Source organism: Acanthaster planci, linkage group LG12 (assembly GCF_054643075.1).
Source record: "Acanthaster planci isolate LZ-2023a linkage group LG12, COTS_SCS, whole genome shotgun sequence".
NCBI lineage: Eukaryota > Metazoa > Echinodermata > Asteroidea > Valvatida > Acanthasteridae > Acanthaster > Acanthaster planci.
In genome coordinates, this window is record NC_141788.1 from 1,058,571 (window position 1) to 1,072,251 (window position 13,681).

Sequence of the window (13,681 nt, forward strand, 5' to 3'; positions counted from 1 at the left end):
GCCATGGGAGAACGTCATATTTCGACCACTTAGTAATAAACGAAACCCGCAACTACTTGAGGCAAAAGTGCTGTTGATTGAAACTGACATCTCCTGACCTTGTCGTGCCATTTGTTATTATTCAGCGGAATGGTGGTGTGAACTTCAGATTTTTCCAACCTCACTTTGGGAGTTAAAATAACGCCCTCCACCAACAATAGACAGTTTTCAAAGTATTGACGATGTAGGAATGGTTGGAGCCGTTGCATTGGACAAAGTTGGGAGTTGCATCACAGCAAAGTGTTGAGGTGTGGTCATTTTGAGTTTGTTCTATGAAGAACGTCTTATTTCCTTTAGATTTCAAGTCACATTTTTTGACTTGTGCCCAAGCCAACATCGTTCTCACTCTGTGCCTACCAGGAAGTAAATAATGGAGAACGCGGCTTTGTTGATAGCGATGTTATTCCTCCTACCAAAGTTTGCCTTCTCGTATCCGTCAGGTCCACCGGTTGCTATTCAGCGTGTCTGCCGTGACATGGACCCCGTGGGTCACCGGCCGCGTACCGCTAGTGGACCGGCGCCTTATACCATCCAGATTAGCCGGTATAGATACGGTCCAAAACAGCCCGTCCACGGTGAGTTTTGTCATCACGAACATTGGTAACGGCAACGGTTGCAACTACTTCCAGTGCAAAGTAGCCAGCTCAGGGACACCTGGTTTGCCAATGAACTCATGGTGCTTACACAATGTTTCGGCTAAAATGTTGGGTTCTTAGCCCATAACGTATTTTACTTGTCGGTGTTGTCGTTTCAGTCAGTGTAACAGCTCTTGCCGATGTAAAATGTGGATAAAAATGCACTAACTTCATGGGATACTTTTCAATCAATTTCAATCTCTGAATTAAGGACATCATAGTATTTGGTATAATATAACGAGGGATAGTTAACTTTGAACTCCAAGTTTCAAGTGGTGTGAAGACAACCAAGACCAATTTCGCAAAAGAAAGAAAGAGCGAGAGAGAGAGAGAGAGACAGACAGACAGACAGACAGACTACATTGACACCCATTAACGGTACCCCTTTCCCCCTCCGAATCGATGTCTGTTAGAAATTGTTTTACAATACAATGTATTCTGCGACTCTACACTGTGATAGTATCGAGACGTTCAAAACCTCAGCCCTCTCACTTTCATGATGATAACCAGCATTTTGGGCCAAGTGATCTCACAGTCCTTGTTTTTAGAGCTTCCTGTTCGTGTTTTTCTCTTTACCTCTCGACCGAATCAACAGTGACAGTGAGGGCCGACGTAGGAGCCTCGTTTCAGGGATTCTTCCTCCAGGCTCGTCGCCAGGCAACGGGAAGAGACACCACCGAGGCCCTTGGAGAGTTCACGTCCATATCCAGCGGCACCAGATTCCTAACGTGCGTCAACCCCTCCGTGAGTAACCCCAAACAAGTCAATAGACAGCCTGTAGCAAGGGTCGAGTTACTCTGTGTTGCCTTTGGAAGCTCGTGACAAGAGAGTTCATCAGCCAATACGGACTGCCTATCCTAATAAAGTCCTACTACTAAACAGTGTCACTTTTGATGGACTTTGGCATTATTGCTTCCACATGTATTTACACCTGGGCATTTACTTTTTACGGAAGCGTATTGTTGCCGGCGCGAAAAAAATATTTTATCTCGTTTAATACGACTTATCATCTCGTATAAACGACATAGCTATCTCGCTTAAAACCTGATATCGCTATCTCGTTAACGTTATTTTTAATTATAGCGAAGTGGTTTAAACGAGAGTAATAAGCAGTTTACATGAGAGAATGAGTCATTTAAAACGAGACAAAATATTTGTGTTTCTCATTGGTAGCAATAAGCTTCCGTAGCTTGTAATGATTTTTGTTGAATTTTGAATTTTTTGCCTCTAGAGTGCGTGGGGCCACAACAGCGCCACGCCAAAAACTTCAGTGACAGCTACGTGGACTCCGCCCTCAACGGACCAGGGACCAATCATATTCAGGTACATATGACCAATTACATTTTCACGGCAGATCGATCCGCGCACAGTGTTTACCAAATAACGCACTGTCGTGGATGGCCTCGAGGCTCAAAGAGCTCCACCCACTCGGACTTGTTTTTTCATAGTACCTAGCAGAGACTTTACAAATTCGGCAACTTCTGACTATTCTGAATTTCAGGGCGACGATAGTCAAGGGACCAGCCAGTGAGTTCTGGACCAATGTGGAATCCCCAGCCATGTTCTTTTCGTCTCGTTGGAGAGAGAACGTAGAAGTACAGACCACATCTGCTCCCTGGGGTAAGCTATTTGCCTTCCAAGATCTGACGAGACGAGAATTATTCTGCTAACAGTGCGTGCAGTGCTACTGCAGTGTCGGGTCAAAATTTAATTTCTGTTTGTAATGTGCCATGTTTGTATTATATTTGTACCATGCTAATGTTGTCTTATATTATGATTTATACTGCAAAACTGGAGCTGGGACGTGTTGATTTGTCGATTTGTTTGTTTGGTTTTCTTTTTTTCACAGCAACCACGAAGCGACGAATATGTGTGGGCAAATCAAACTGTAAGTGTTCTTGCTGTCTTCGTCCTGCTTAAAATGTGAATTGCAAAATAAAAGGAACTGATTAAAAATGTGTCAGCCAAGAAGAAATCCAACGCCTTGTTCTTTTAAGAACCACACCTCGCCCAAAAAGAGATTGATTCCATGGTGTACCCGCAAACCCATTTCTCATGTCTCTTAGCTTCCACCATGCAAAGCTTCAAATCTTACTTGCCTTGTTACATTATTTTAAAGAGAAATTTCGATCCTCAATTTAAGATTCGGTGCACTTCTGTGTTTTTTTTTTACAGCTTCCTATTCGTTCAGACCCAGTGTGACAGTGACAACAGTGGTACTCGCCTTCACAGCAATCCTACTCGCCACCCTCGTGGGTTCGATTTAGAACATGCATAGCGCCCTCTACGACAACCAGCACCAGCCTTTAAAGTAAAACTAAGTGTCGCAGTAGAAAACCGTTCTCTTGTTTTCCTTCACCGAAAGAGGCTCTGTTTCCATAACCCAAGAAGTGTATCCCACGGTGGAAGAGAAACAGAGGGACACGTTTTCACTATTTCAGAATGTTTTCGAGGAAAAAGATTTTGACACCGCCGGCGATTTAAAAACCTTGATATGCTATTGTAAAAATCAGTACATTGCCAGGATTACTTGGTAAATATTACACGATTATTCCTGTTTTGCATTTTAAATGTATATCGCTAGCATATTGCTTTGCATACTGAGTAAATTCGTTTTTAGGCTTATTTTGAGGCCCTAAACTTTATTCGTGCATGATCATACCTCCCCATATTGATTTGTTAATTTTTGTTTTGACTGCTGCTAGTTTTGTAATCAGCTGATTATTTGTTGTTTTGCCTGATTAACTAATTAAACCATAAACTTGTCTTCTTTTCTTGAGTGGAGGGGATGTCATCTTTACTCGGCTCGAAGTTTCCTATGCATGGTTCATGCATTTGTAACTGAACTCATCCCCGTCAGCAAGTCTAGACATGGAGATTTAACGTCGATTTTCATTCTGTTATGTTGAGACTGTTAGTTCGTCAGAACATGGCGGAGTACGAAGTACTTTTTAATCGCCGAACGTTGGAGCGACATGAATTCCCCCGTTGGCCCGCATGATGTTCCTCACATCGCATACAAAATGTCGTGAGCCTGAATGCCAAAATGGTACATGACACAGAACGCTACATGGTTTACATTTCTCATGACCTTTGCCATTCATCCACTTGCTTTCGGTTTAAGCGTTTCGTCACGTGACACTGCTGATAACAAATGCGTGTGTTTATCGTTTTTCGTCACGCCACGACAGTAACGTTATTCAGTCATAAATTGGTTTATCCCTTCAGTTGTGATGAAGAAAATCAAGCCTGTTGCGGTCAATAGTTGGTGGGTGAGAAAAACCAGACTATTTTAGTGTAGAAGAAACATGACGAGAATAGAAACTCAAAACAAAACCACTGATTGCATAAAACGTTGCATATAATATTTATGAGGTCTCAAAGGGAGGTAATTTTACTTCGTCATGTATGTATTAGTCATCAGTGCTGGGTAAACTTGCAAGTGGAAGATGGCGAAGGTTAGGTCAAAGTTCTGCGTTTAAAGATGTTTGCCCTATACCAAGTTTCCTGTGCTGTTAATTCTCAGTGAGACAATGTAAAGATTTAGAATTAATTAAAGCCCGGCAGATTAACAGTGGAGATGTATCTTTGCTCTTTTCCTTTTTTGTCACACAATATATTGTACGTGTATGTTTAAATTTTTGTTTTACTTTTGGATTAAGGTGATCTATTATTGAAACCAAGCCAGTGATTTTTATACATTTCTATTTTGAGAGTCCACTTTGAAACTACACCACAGTGATGCCTCTTTTTCTGTTCATCGATAGGATAATAAGTGCTTTGTGATCAATATTGGTCGAACTGTGTGCCAAGGTACACAAACGTTTATTGTGTTCCAGAGGAGAATCGTCAACTACTTGGTAATCGTGCGAGGGAAGTTAAAATTCACAACTGAAGATATCTTTAAACGCGGTACCCCAGTCAGGATGTGCAAAACTAAAAAAGTCAGTAACTCACTAAGTTAGATGTACATGTACACACAAAGGGTCGAACTGGGTTCCTTATAAACTGATTTGCCAAGACGGTAACAATCAGAACGGTATAGGCGTAGGTAAATTGCTCATTATAATTCCACTATTCAAGGGTTTAAAGGGTAGCTGCAATCAATTATTTTGATTACAAACCTGTAAAATGTACCTTTGTGCCTAAGTAAACCGAATTTTTAACTTGATTTCACTATTTCAAAGGGTATTTTCATGCCGTTTTGCTTTTATGCTAATGAGTATTTCCATATTCATTGAAGTGTATTTTTTCAAGTCCATATAGCTTTACGACATAATTATTGTTTCTAAAGTTCGGTTTGACAAGATCTATTTTTTGATACATTTTTTAAAAGATACATTTTAAAGTTCTTAGCAAAATACATTTTGATGAGATACATTTCTTTAAGTTCCTTTTATTTTATGTGTTTTTAAATCGTGCCGTTTCGTTTCAGTCATGAATTGCTGCCAAGACACTCAAAGCAAACCTTCGCCTTCAATTTCCTCAACACAACCACTGGAAGTACATCTGGAAATGTAGATGTTTTTAACATGTCTCGTAAAAACGAAATGAATAACTAAAATGTCTCACAAAAATAAACTTTGGAAAAATGTATCTCGTATTCTCAAAACTAAACTCCATTTTGGAAAATGTTGACTTCATGGCATTATTGGGCTTTCGTCGGACTGCTTGTGAATGTAAGGCTTATTGTGGTTAGATATACAAATGCTTTCCATTTCCTTGGCCAGAAGGAAATGGTTAGCAATGATCACCGCCTTATTTGGACTTGGTGCATGTAAGAGAGCAAAGGAGTAGCTATCGATGTGTGGGTTCTGGTTACAATGACATGAACTGTTCTTGTCAGCAGAGTACAAGAGGTTCCGCTTGTTCATATCGACAAGATTTTGACAGGATATTCGTAGACTCCGTGCCAGAAGACAAGATTGTTATAGACAGTCGCCGTTTATAGGGCTCTAGTCATGGCGACAAAAGCTAGCTCTTGTTTCGTCAAAACAAGATATGTCATTCCGTAACGCGTAACCTGTTTTTAAGATTTTTTTAAAAATTGATCTTGACTTGCTCGGTGGTGAAGTGGCAAAACGTTTCCCCTAGAGAGTTAAGTTGGGAGTTTGTTTGAATTTTTGTCCACAAGTTCTTCGAAAGCTTTGAAAATTTGTCTCCAAGAAGTGAGCTCCTTTTACAAGCATTCTTTAGGAGAACAATTTTATCTTGTTAAGCATGACAAGATTTCGAGATTGAGCCCTTTTGTGCGTGTTCACACTTTGTGTCGTATTTGCTTATAAAGAAATAGAAAAATGAAAACGGTGACCCTTCTTAGGAGGAATAAAGTTAGATTTTTCAGGGGGGGTGCAAAGCACGCTGTGCCCCCAGGAGCAACTGCTTTAGTTCGTTCGTGAAAAAATAATAAAAGACAGGCATTTTCATTTCTCTTCCTTCCAAAAGCGTATGAAATCCCCAAAGTTATCCTCATTCGAAAAAGACGATGAAAGTGACTTACAAGAAACTGTCAAATGTTGCCCCCCCCTCAGCAAAAAAGGTTTGGGTCTCGATCCGCTCGTTTACATCTTTAATCTTTTCATGAATGGCTGTCAAAAGATTTTCAGATGGAATAATTCAACGAGATTTCCCTCTGATATAAGCGGCCAATGTACAGTAGTAAGAACTATAAACATTATTTTTCCGAGAGGCAATTTTTCCTTCCCTCTTAGCCCCGGGCTTTCACGGTGGCACACAGTGGGAGTCTATTTCCTAGAATATCTGCATCAATTGTCTGGGCTTTGTCTGTATGACGTTTGGCAGTGAATGTCACGAACTGCCCTGGCCGATTTGAATGCTTTCCAGGCCGTCTCCGTTGCTGCTGGCACGGCCTGCAATTCCTACGGTATCTAGGAACAGCAGATGTCTGCTGCATTGGATGGCCGGCACTTCTTGTTGCAAGCTCAGTGAAAATGGCTGGGGTTGACCGACGTCTTGGTGGAGAAATGATCGTCGGAGATACTGGTCATTATGAATGGACTTGCAGTGGGTACGATGATACAGGGAACCTTCGGCGTTCCTAGGAAGGCTGACGTCAAGGAAGGAAACCTGGCCCGCTTGTTCCTGCTCCGTAGGGAAGTTGATGGTTCGGGGTCCGGGGATGCAGGAACTCCCGGAGGTCGTCTTGTTTGAAGATGTGGTCCTCATAGTGTTACCAGAGGCTGGAGTTGGGATCTATACAAAAGGACGAAGATTGAATTCTTTGATGAAGATGTAGGCTAGGACCGGGTATAGGCCTATAGGAGATCCAATGAAGTCCCGTGAGATCAAATTTTGTCTTCAAATTGGAAGCAATGGAGAAGACGCAGTTATGGAGGGGGTCTGTTATTTGGCTGGGTAACTGCCGAGGCATTAATTTGGCGAGGTGGAAGCCTCTACAGGTGGGAACACTAGTTAACAGAGAAACTACATCAAAGCGCACCACGGTGTCTGTTTTTGGACCAGTATGTACTTTTTAATGCATGTCCTTTGGTTCGTGCCTTTACAGACTCCGCAATGGAAGCCCACACATTTGTCCTAGTAGCACTTTTGCCGCACTGCGCCTTGGCTTACTCGTATGGGGCACCTGTGCACCGGCACCCAAATGTATGCATTAGAATGTCCCCAGGGCGTCGCCACGGCAACAACACAGCTACTGGACCACCCCCCTACACCATCGCAGTCAGCGAGATGGCTTACACGCCGGGAAAATCCTTTCAGGGTAAGTTATTTCGTCTGCAAAATGTTAAAACCAACAATCGAGTGAGTCAGAGCCTTCTTAATGACTCTTTAAACGTGCATGTTTGGGGCCTCTCATATTATACGGTCAAGGCTGCTCAACCTCGTGCTAATCCGTTCCATTAACTCAACCGTGGCCTGATTAGACCACCCAGCACATCCCACAGCCCAGCGGGCCCATGCAGGCCAAGTCGAGTCCAGCACAACCCAACTGACAAAACCACCCAAACCTAGGCTTAACTTGCACATCCTAGCCCTGTCTAATGTTTATGAGCTGATAATCATCATGATTAACGAGGACCTGTTTTTCTGGTTCTTCCGATCGCAGTGACCATCCGTGCCGACCAGGGGGTCACATTTTCCGGTTTCTTCATTCAGGCGAGAAGCCAGGCTGACACATCTCTGACAAGCGCCCTTGGGACTTTCATGGACATTCCACATGAGACACACGTCCTTAACTGCTCATCCACAGCGGTAAGTCATTAAAAGAACGGGAGACTTCGAGCCGCTTGGTTTCGTCAAATATTCTGGTCCAGTTCATGAGCATGCATTCGTCGATCCGACTGTGCACAAATTTCTCCCGGTACGTAGATCTGCTGCCACAAACATCTCAGCGTGTTCTTGTTGATAACAGATGTTTTGAGTTGTGTACTTTACGACTGACTCAATGCAGCCCCAAATTAAGATAGGGTGTAAATTAAACGTGTTTGGTTCGAATCCTTGTGCCAGTTTGGATCGTTAATTTGTCGGTTGGTTGGTCTGACGTCTACTAGTTAGTGCACGATAAGGCAGTTTTTTAGTTGGTTAGTCCACTTTGTCTGTTACGCGATGGTCAGTCCGTGACGGTTCTCGAGTGAGGCAAACGGTTTCAAGTCAAAATGTTAATTGAGGTTTTCACTTCGTCTCCGTCTAAGGCTTCGTCTTAAAAATAGTCATGGATGAAGACATACTGTTTTGGGTGGCCCAATCTGATTTATCATCGAGATATTTTAAACTTAGGGAGTTCAAAAACAAGCAAGACCTGAGATAAAAGAGAAACTGAATTTCAAAGGGGGAAAACTAATTCAAGAAACAAAACCAAACAAACAGCAAAACCACACTGTAAACCGTCCAAGCACGCGCAAATCCTTGAAGTCTTTCCGAAGGCGCCAGCGGTGTGGCGGCACGGCCTCTCTCTTCATAACCCCAGATGTGGAAATTCGAAAAGCCGTGGGGGGGGAGCTGGACACCACGTGACCATGATGCAGTCGTGAATCTTATGTGTACTTACGCCCTTAATCTTACATCAAAACGGTGTATTTTAAGCTTTAGTACTTGCTCTTTCTTAATGCCTACTTTAGTTCGAAAATGCCGCCTGTTTCTCGATCATCACGAAAAAGTGTGTTGGGGGATTCTTGAGTAGTAATTCATCCTACTGGTCAAAAACTGGGTAGGGATATATCCCAAACCCTCTGGAGTTTATGGCTCTGTTTATAACCGATGAGTGGGGTTTGTGCATTCAGAATCTGACATTCATTTTGCGTACTTATGTGGTCGGTCAATACGCCATGAGCAGAGGTACCCCCTTCATCAGTTAAAAAGTGCCGTGTGGGCAGGGAGTCACGGGCTGATGAGTTCGCGCGGCTTAATAATGTTCAAGAACAAATCGATTTGTTGTTCGTGGGTCTGCCGGTCGAACGCCGCGGCTGGTAGTTAGTGGAAAGCATCATGGCGGCGGCCGAGAGTTAATGTTTGGATGGGCTGAATTCATTTCTATTTAATCAGGAACATTCATTTCTGTGTTGTGGAAAATAATTAATGTTAATATTGCAAATTTCCCATTGTCTGTGCTTTAGAAGCCATCTCAGTCTCTACTTTTTGCAGCTGATCAAAATCAAAATCTCACGAGTTTTTCCTTTGGTTCCTGTAAAACCCTGACGAGAAGGTGGTGTGTGATCCTGTGTCGAGAACAGTGTTCTTCAGTCGTGTTCGCGCTGTTCTAGCTCGAGAACAGGAAACCCAAGTCAAGAACAGGCCCCCCGAACTCGACCATGGTGTTCATTTTGTTGCTGTTTCATAGTCGTTCGTGAACCAGCGATATGCAGTTAGAACCAAAGGAGCCTCCGTTGCCGTCTTATGAATTATGTAACAGGGCGTTGCATTTTCTGAACCGCCATGCCATCAGTATACAGAACTTTGATCCTTTTTTGCATTATGCATTAAAATCAATCAGTGGTAAATGGGCAGTACCATCCGTTGTTTCCCTTTTGAGATTTGGATATCCATTTTGATATCTGCTTCTGGCAGCAATCATTAACAAAAGTCACCTTCCCCAAATGCGGACGAGAAACTTTGACGACCGCTTGGGAAAAAGAGAGAAAAGAAATCCGTTGCTGTCTGCAGGTGAGAGTGCCACGGGAGAACGTCATATTTCGACCACTTGGTAATAAACGAAACCCACAAGTACTTGAGGCAAAAGTGCTGTTGATTGAAACTGACATCTCCTGACCTTGTCGTGCCATTTGTTAGTATGCTATGGAATGGTGGTGCGAACTTCAGATATTTCCAACTTCACTTTGGGATTTAAAAAAGACGGCCACAAACATAGGCAGTTGTTCAAGTATTGACAATGTAGGAATTGGTTGGAGCCTTTGCAATGAAGCAAGTCGGGAGTTGCATCACAGGAAGGAGTTGAGGTGTGGTCGTTTTGAGTTTTTTCAATAAAGAACATCTTCCGTCAGATTTCAAGTCACATTTCTTGACCTGCGCCCAGGCCAACATCGTTCTCACTCTGTGTCTACCAGGAAGTAAATAATGGAGAACGCGGCTTTGTTGATAGCGATGTTATTCCTCCTACCAAAGTTTGCCTTCTCATATCCGTCAGATCCACCGGTTGCTATTCAGCGTGTCTGCCGTGACATAGACCCCGTGGGTCACCGGCCGCGTACCGCTAGTGGACCGGCGCCTTACACCATCCAGATTAGCCAGTGTAGATACGGTCAAAACAGCCAGTCCACGGTGAGTTTTATCACAACGAGCATTGGTAATGGCAACGGTTGCAACTACTTCCAGTGCAAAGTAGCCTGCTCAGGGACACCTGGTTTGCCAGTACATGCTTGGCGCTTGCGCAATCATTCACGTAAAATGGAAGGTTCTTAAGTTATTTTACTTGTCGGTGTTGTCATTCAGTCAGTGTAAGAGCTCTTGGTGATGTAAATTGTGCATAAAAGTGCACTAACTTCATGAGATACTTTTCGATCAATTTCAATCTCTGAAGTCTGAAATCATCAGTGTCTTGGGTCTATTACAATGAAAGATATTCAATTTTGAACTCCAACAAGTTTCCAGTGGCGTTGAGAAAAAAAAGAGAGACAAAAATTTAAAAAAAAAAATTACCCATTAACGGCACTTGTTTCCCCGTCCTCGTTAACATATGCTATAACTCTACAATGTCATCTAATCGAGACGTTCAAAACCTCAGCCCTCTCACTTTCATGATGATAACCAGCATTTTGGGCCAAGTGATCTCACAGTCCTTGTTTTTAGAGCCTCCTGTTCGTGTTTTTCTCTTTACCTCTCGGCCGAATCAACAGTGACAGTGAGGGCCGACGTAGGAGCCTCGTTTCAGGGATTCTTCCTCCAGGCTCGTCGCCAGGCAACGGGAAGAGACACCACCGAGGCCCTAGGAGAGTTTAAGTCCATATCCAGCGGTGCCAAGTTTGTAACGTGCGTCAACCCTTCGGTGGGTAACTTCAAAAGTCAATAGGCAACCTGTTGCAAGGGTTCAGTTGCTTGATGTTGCCTTTGCAAGCCTGTTGCAAAGAGTTCATCAGCCAATACGGACTGCCTATCCCAAAAAAGCCGTAGTACTAAAAAGTGTCAATTTTGATGGACTTGGGTATTATTTCTCGCATTTACGCTTGGGGTTTTAACGGTACTTGCAACAATTGAGCTGCATTTTACATGTTTGTGACTTCAGTGACAGCTACGTGGACACCGCCCTCAACGGACCAGGGACCAATCATATTCAGTTACATTATAGCCCATTCATATTTTCACGTTAGTTCCGCCCACAACGAACGATCCTAGTTACCATTAGTTACCAAACAAGCACAGGACAGGTTTGATCAAGGCTCAGAAGATATCCGCCTACTCAGATCTGTGACCAACCAGCTTGGAATAAGTTGTTTGTGCGTATAACAATCACCCGGTCCTGTTTGTGGCAGCTACCTTGGTTTCTTCAAAGCACATAATCGAATTCAAATTTAGAAAATGAATGTGGCATTTCAGCATTCCAATCAGTGGTGCTCATGTTCTAGGATCATTTCATTCGAATATCAGTCTTTAAATATTTCAGTCTTTGCGCTTATGTTCTCGTCGTTCCTCTAATATCCACAGCTAATAAACTATTTGTAGCCTATTTCTTCCATCATTTATTCTTGCCCAGACTCTTTCAGACATTACAAATTCCTCAATTTCTGGCTAAATTTCAGGGCGACGATAGTCAAGGGACCAGCCAGTGAGTTCTGGACCAATGTGGAATCCCCAGCCATGTTCTTTTCGTCTCGTTGGAGAGAGAATGTAGAAGTACAGACCAAATCTGCTCCCTGGGGTGAGCCTTTTGCCATCCAAGAACTGACGAGCCTCGTGGCCCATTGGAACATGTCCCATCCTTCGAATTGCCTTGATGAAAACCAGCACCATTCCCAAGTTTCGAAGTTTTATTTTCAAACACTCGAGAGCTAATTGTACGGTGCTCTACGGTTAAGAAAAGCTGTCTGACATAATACGATAACAGAAAAATTGTGCTAACCTTAATGCTATGCTATAGTGTTGCGTAAAATGGAGGTTCCGTCCGTGAAATTAACATGCTTGCTGTGTTGTACCATCCTAATGTTTTTGTACAGAAGTCAACAGTCCCTACGACTTGATGACCAGAGAGTCGGATCTAAATAGATTTAAGCTGAAAAATACTGGAGCTGGAATGTGTTGATTTGTCGATTTGTTTGTTTGGTTGTTTCTTTTTTCACAGCAACCACGAAGCGACGAAACATCAATCCTACCCGCCACTCTCGAGGGTTCGATGTACATGTAGCACATGTATAGCGCCTTCTACGACGACCCTCATCAGTTCTTCAAATTTAACTGTTCTGTAGAAGAAAGTTGTTCTCATTTTCCTTAACCCAAAAGAGGCTTTGTTTCCAAGCTCAAGAAGTGTGTCCCGCTGGGAGAGGAATAAGGGACATGTTTTCCCTCAAAAAAAAAGATGTTGATAGCTGCCGGCGACTTAAAACCTGGCTGTCATTGTTAAAATCAGTATTGCCAGATTTACTTCATAATTATTACAAAATTATTTCTGTTCTGTATATTAAATGTATATCACTAGCATAGGCCGTTTTGTACTGAGTAAAATTGTTTGTAGGCCTTATGAGTCCTACATTTTATTCCTGCATGTTAAGACCTCCCCATATTCAGTCGTTTGTTTTTGTTTTAACTGCTACTATAAAGGTTTGTCACTAGCTGATAATTTGTTGTTTTGCTCTATCATTTTTTTAGGGGAGAGGGTTTTTTGATTTATATCGTCTTTACTCGGCTCCACGTTTCCTACACATGGTCACTGCTTTTGTACGAGCATGGTACGAACTTGACTGGTCCGCGTGAGCACGTCTTGACATGAAGATCTAACGTGAACTTTTAGTGAGACATTCTGCTCCGAGTCAGTCAGAACATGCATGGCGAAGGCAGCTTTAGCGCAAAGTATGGTGGGTTAATCGCCGAACAGTGGAGCGACGGGGAATTCCCCCTTTTGGCCCGCACGAACAACGTTATTCCTCACATCGCATAAACATGTCATGACCTTGCATACTAGAATGGTTCATGTTTATGACTTCGCCGGCTACGTGGTTTACAGTTTTTATGACCTTTGTACTTGCTTTTGGAATAGGTGTTCGTAGACATTGTTGATAACAACTGTGTTTATAGTTTTTCGTCATGCCATGACGGTAATTTTATTCAGTCATAAATCAATATTTTTTTCTTGCCCATTTCAATGGAACAAAAACATGATGAGTATAGAAACACACACAACTATTGGGTAGCATAATACATTACACATAATCATGCCCGGATATCCCGGGGACGGGGGATACTCCCCCCCCCATTTTTGACGGAGGGGGGGGAACTTTCAATGTAATCAAGCCCCCCCCCGACTTTTCAAGTCACTGACTATACGCACCCTTAGCCTGTACCACCATACTCTGCACTTCCCGGCA

At 42.8% G+C, this 13,681-nt stretch overlaps 1 protein-coding gene and 1 pseudogene across 6 annotated transcripts; both read left to right on the top strand.

Annotated features, from left to right (window-relative positions):
• The first annotated feature begins 173 nt into the window (after positions 1 to 173).
• LOC110982789 (putative defense protein) lies at positions 174 to 7,899 on the top strand. 5 transcript variants are annotated; one of them, XR_015427386.1, is made up of 9 exons: positions 174 to 287; positions 480 to 614; positions 1,270 to 1,418; positions 1,906 to 1,997; positions 2,176 to 2,294; positions 2,524 to 2,562; positions 2,850 to 3,946; positions 7,201 to 7,413; positions 7,759 to 7,899. XR_015427386.1 is itself a non-coding variant. In XM_087144425.1 (6 exons), exons 1-6 carry the CDS (start codon positions 410 to 412, stop codon positions 2,939 to 2,941), a joined length of 696 nt encoding a protein of 231 aa, XP_087000551.1. In that variant the 5' UTR covers positions 197 to 409; the 3' UTR covers positions 2,942 to 5,270. The 5 variants fall into 5 exon arrangements, 1 of the variants encoding a protein (XP_087000551.1); XR_015427383.1 differs by having other exon boundaries at positions 197 to 614; XR_015427384.1 differs by having other exon boundaries at positions 197 to 614; positions 2,850 to 3,942.
• Positions 7,900 to 9,544: 1,645 nt separating this feature from the next.
• Positions 9,545 to 13,449, top strand: LOC110982792 (uncharacterized; annotated as a pseudogene). The gene is made up of 3 exons (XR_015427387.1): positions 9,545 to 10,427; positions 11,003 to 11,151; positions 11,903 to 13,449. The product of XR_015427387.1 is annotated as an uncharacterized LOC110982792 (transcript).
• The last annotated feature ends 232 nt before the right edge of the window (positions 13,450 to 13,681 follow it).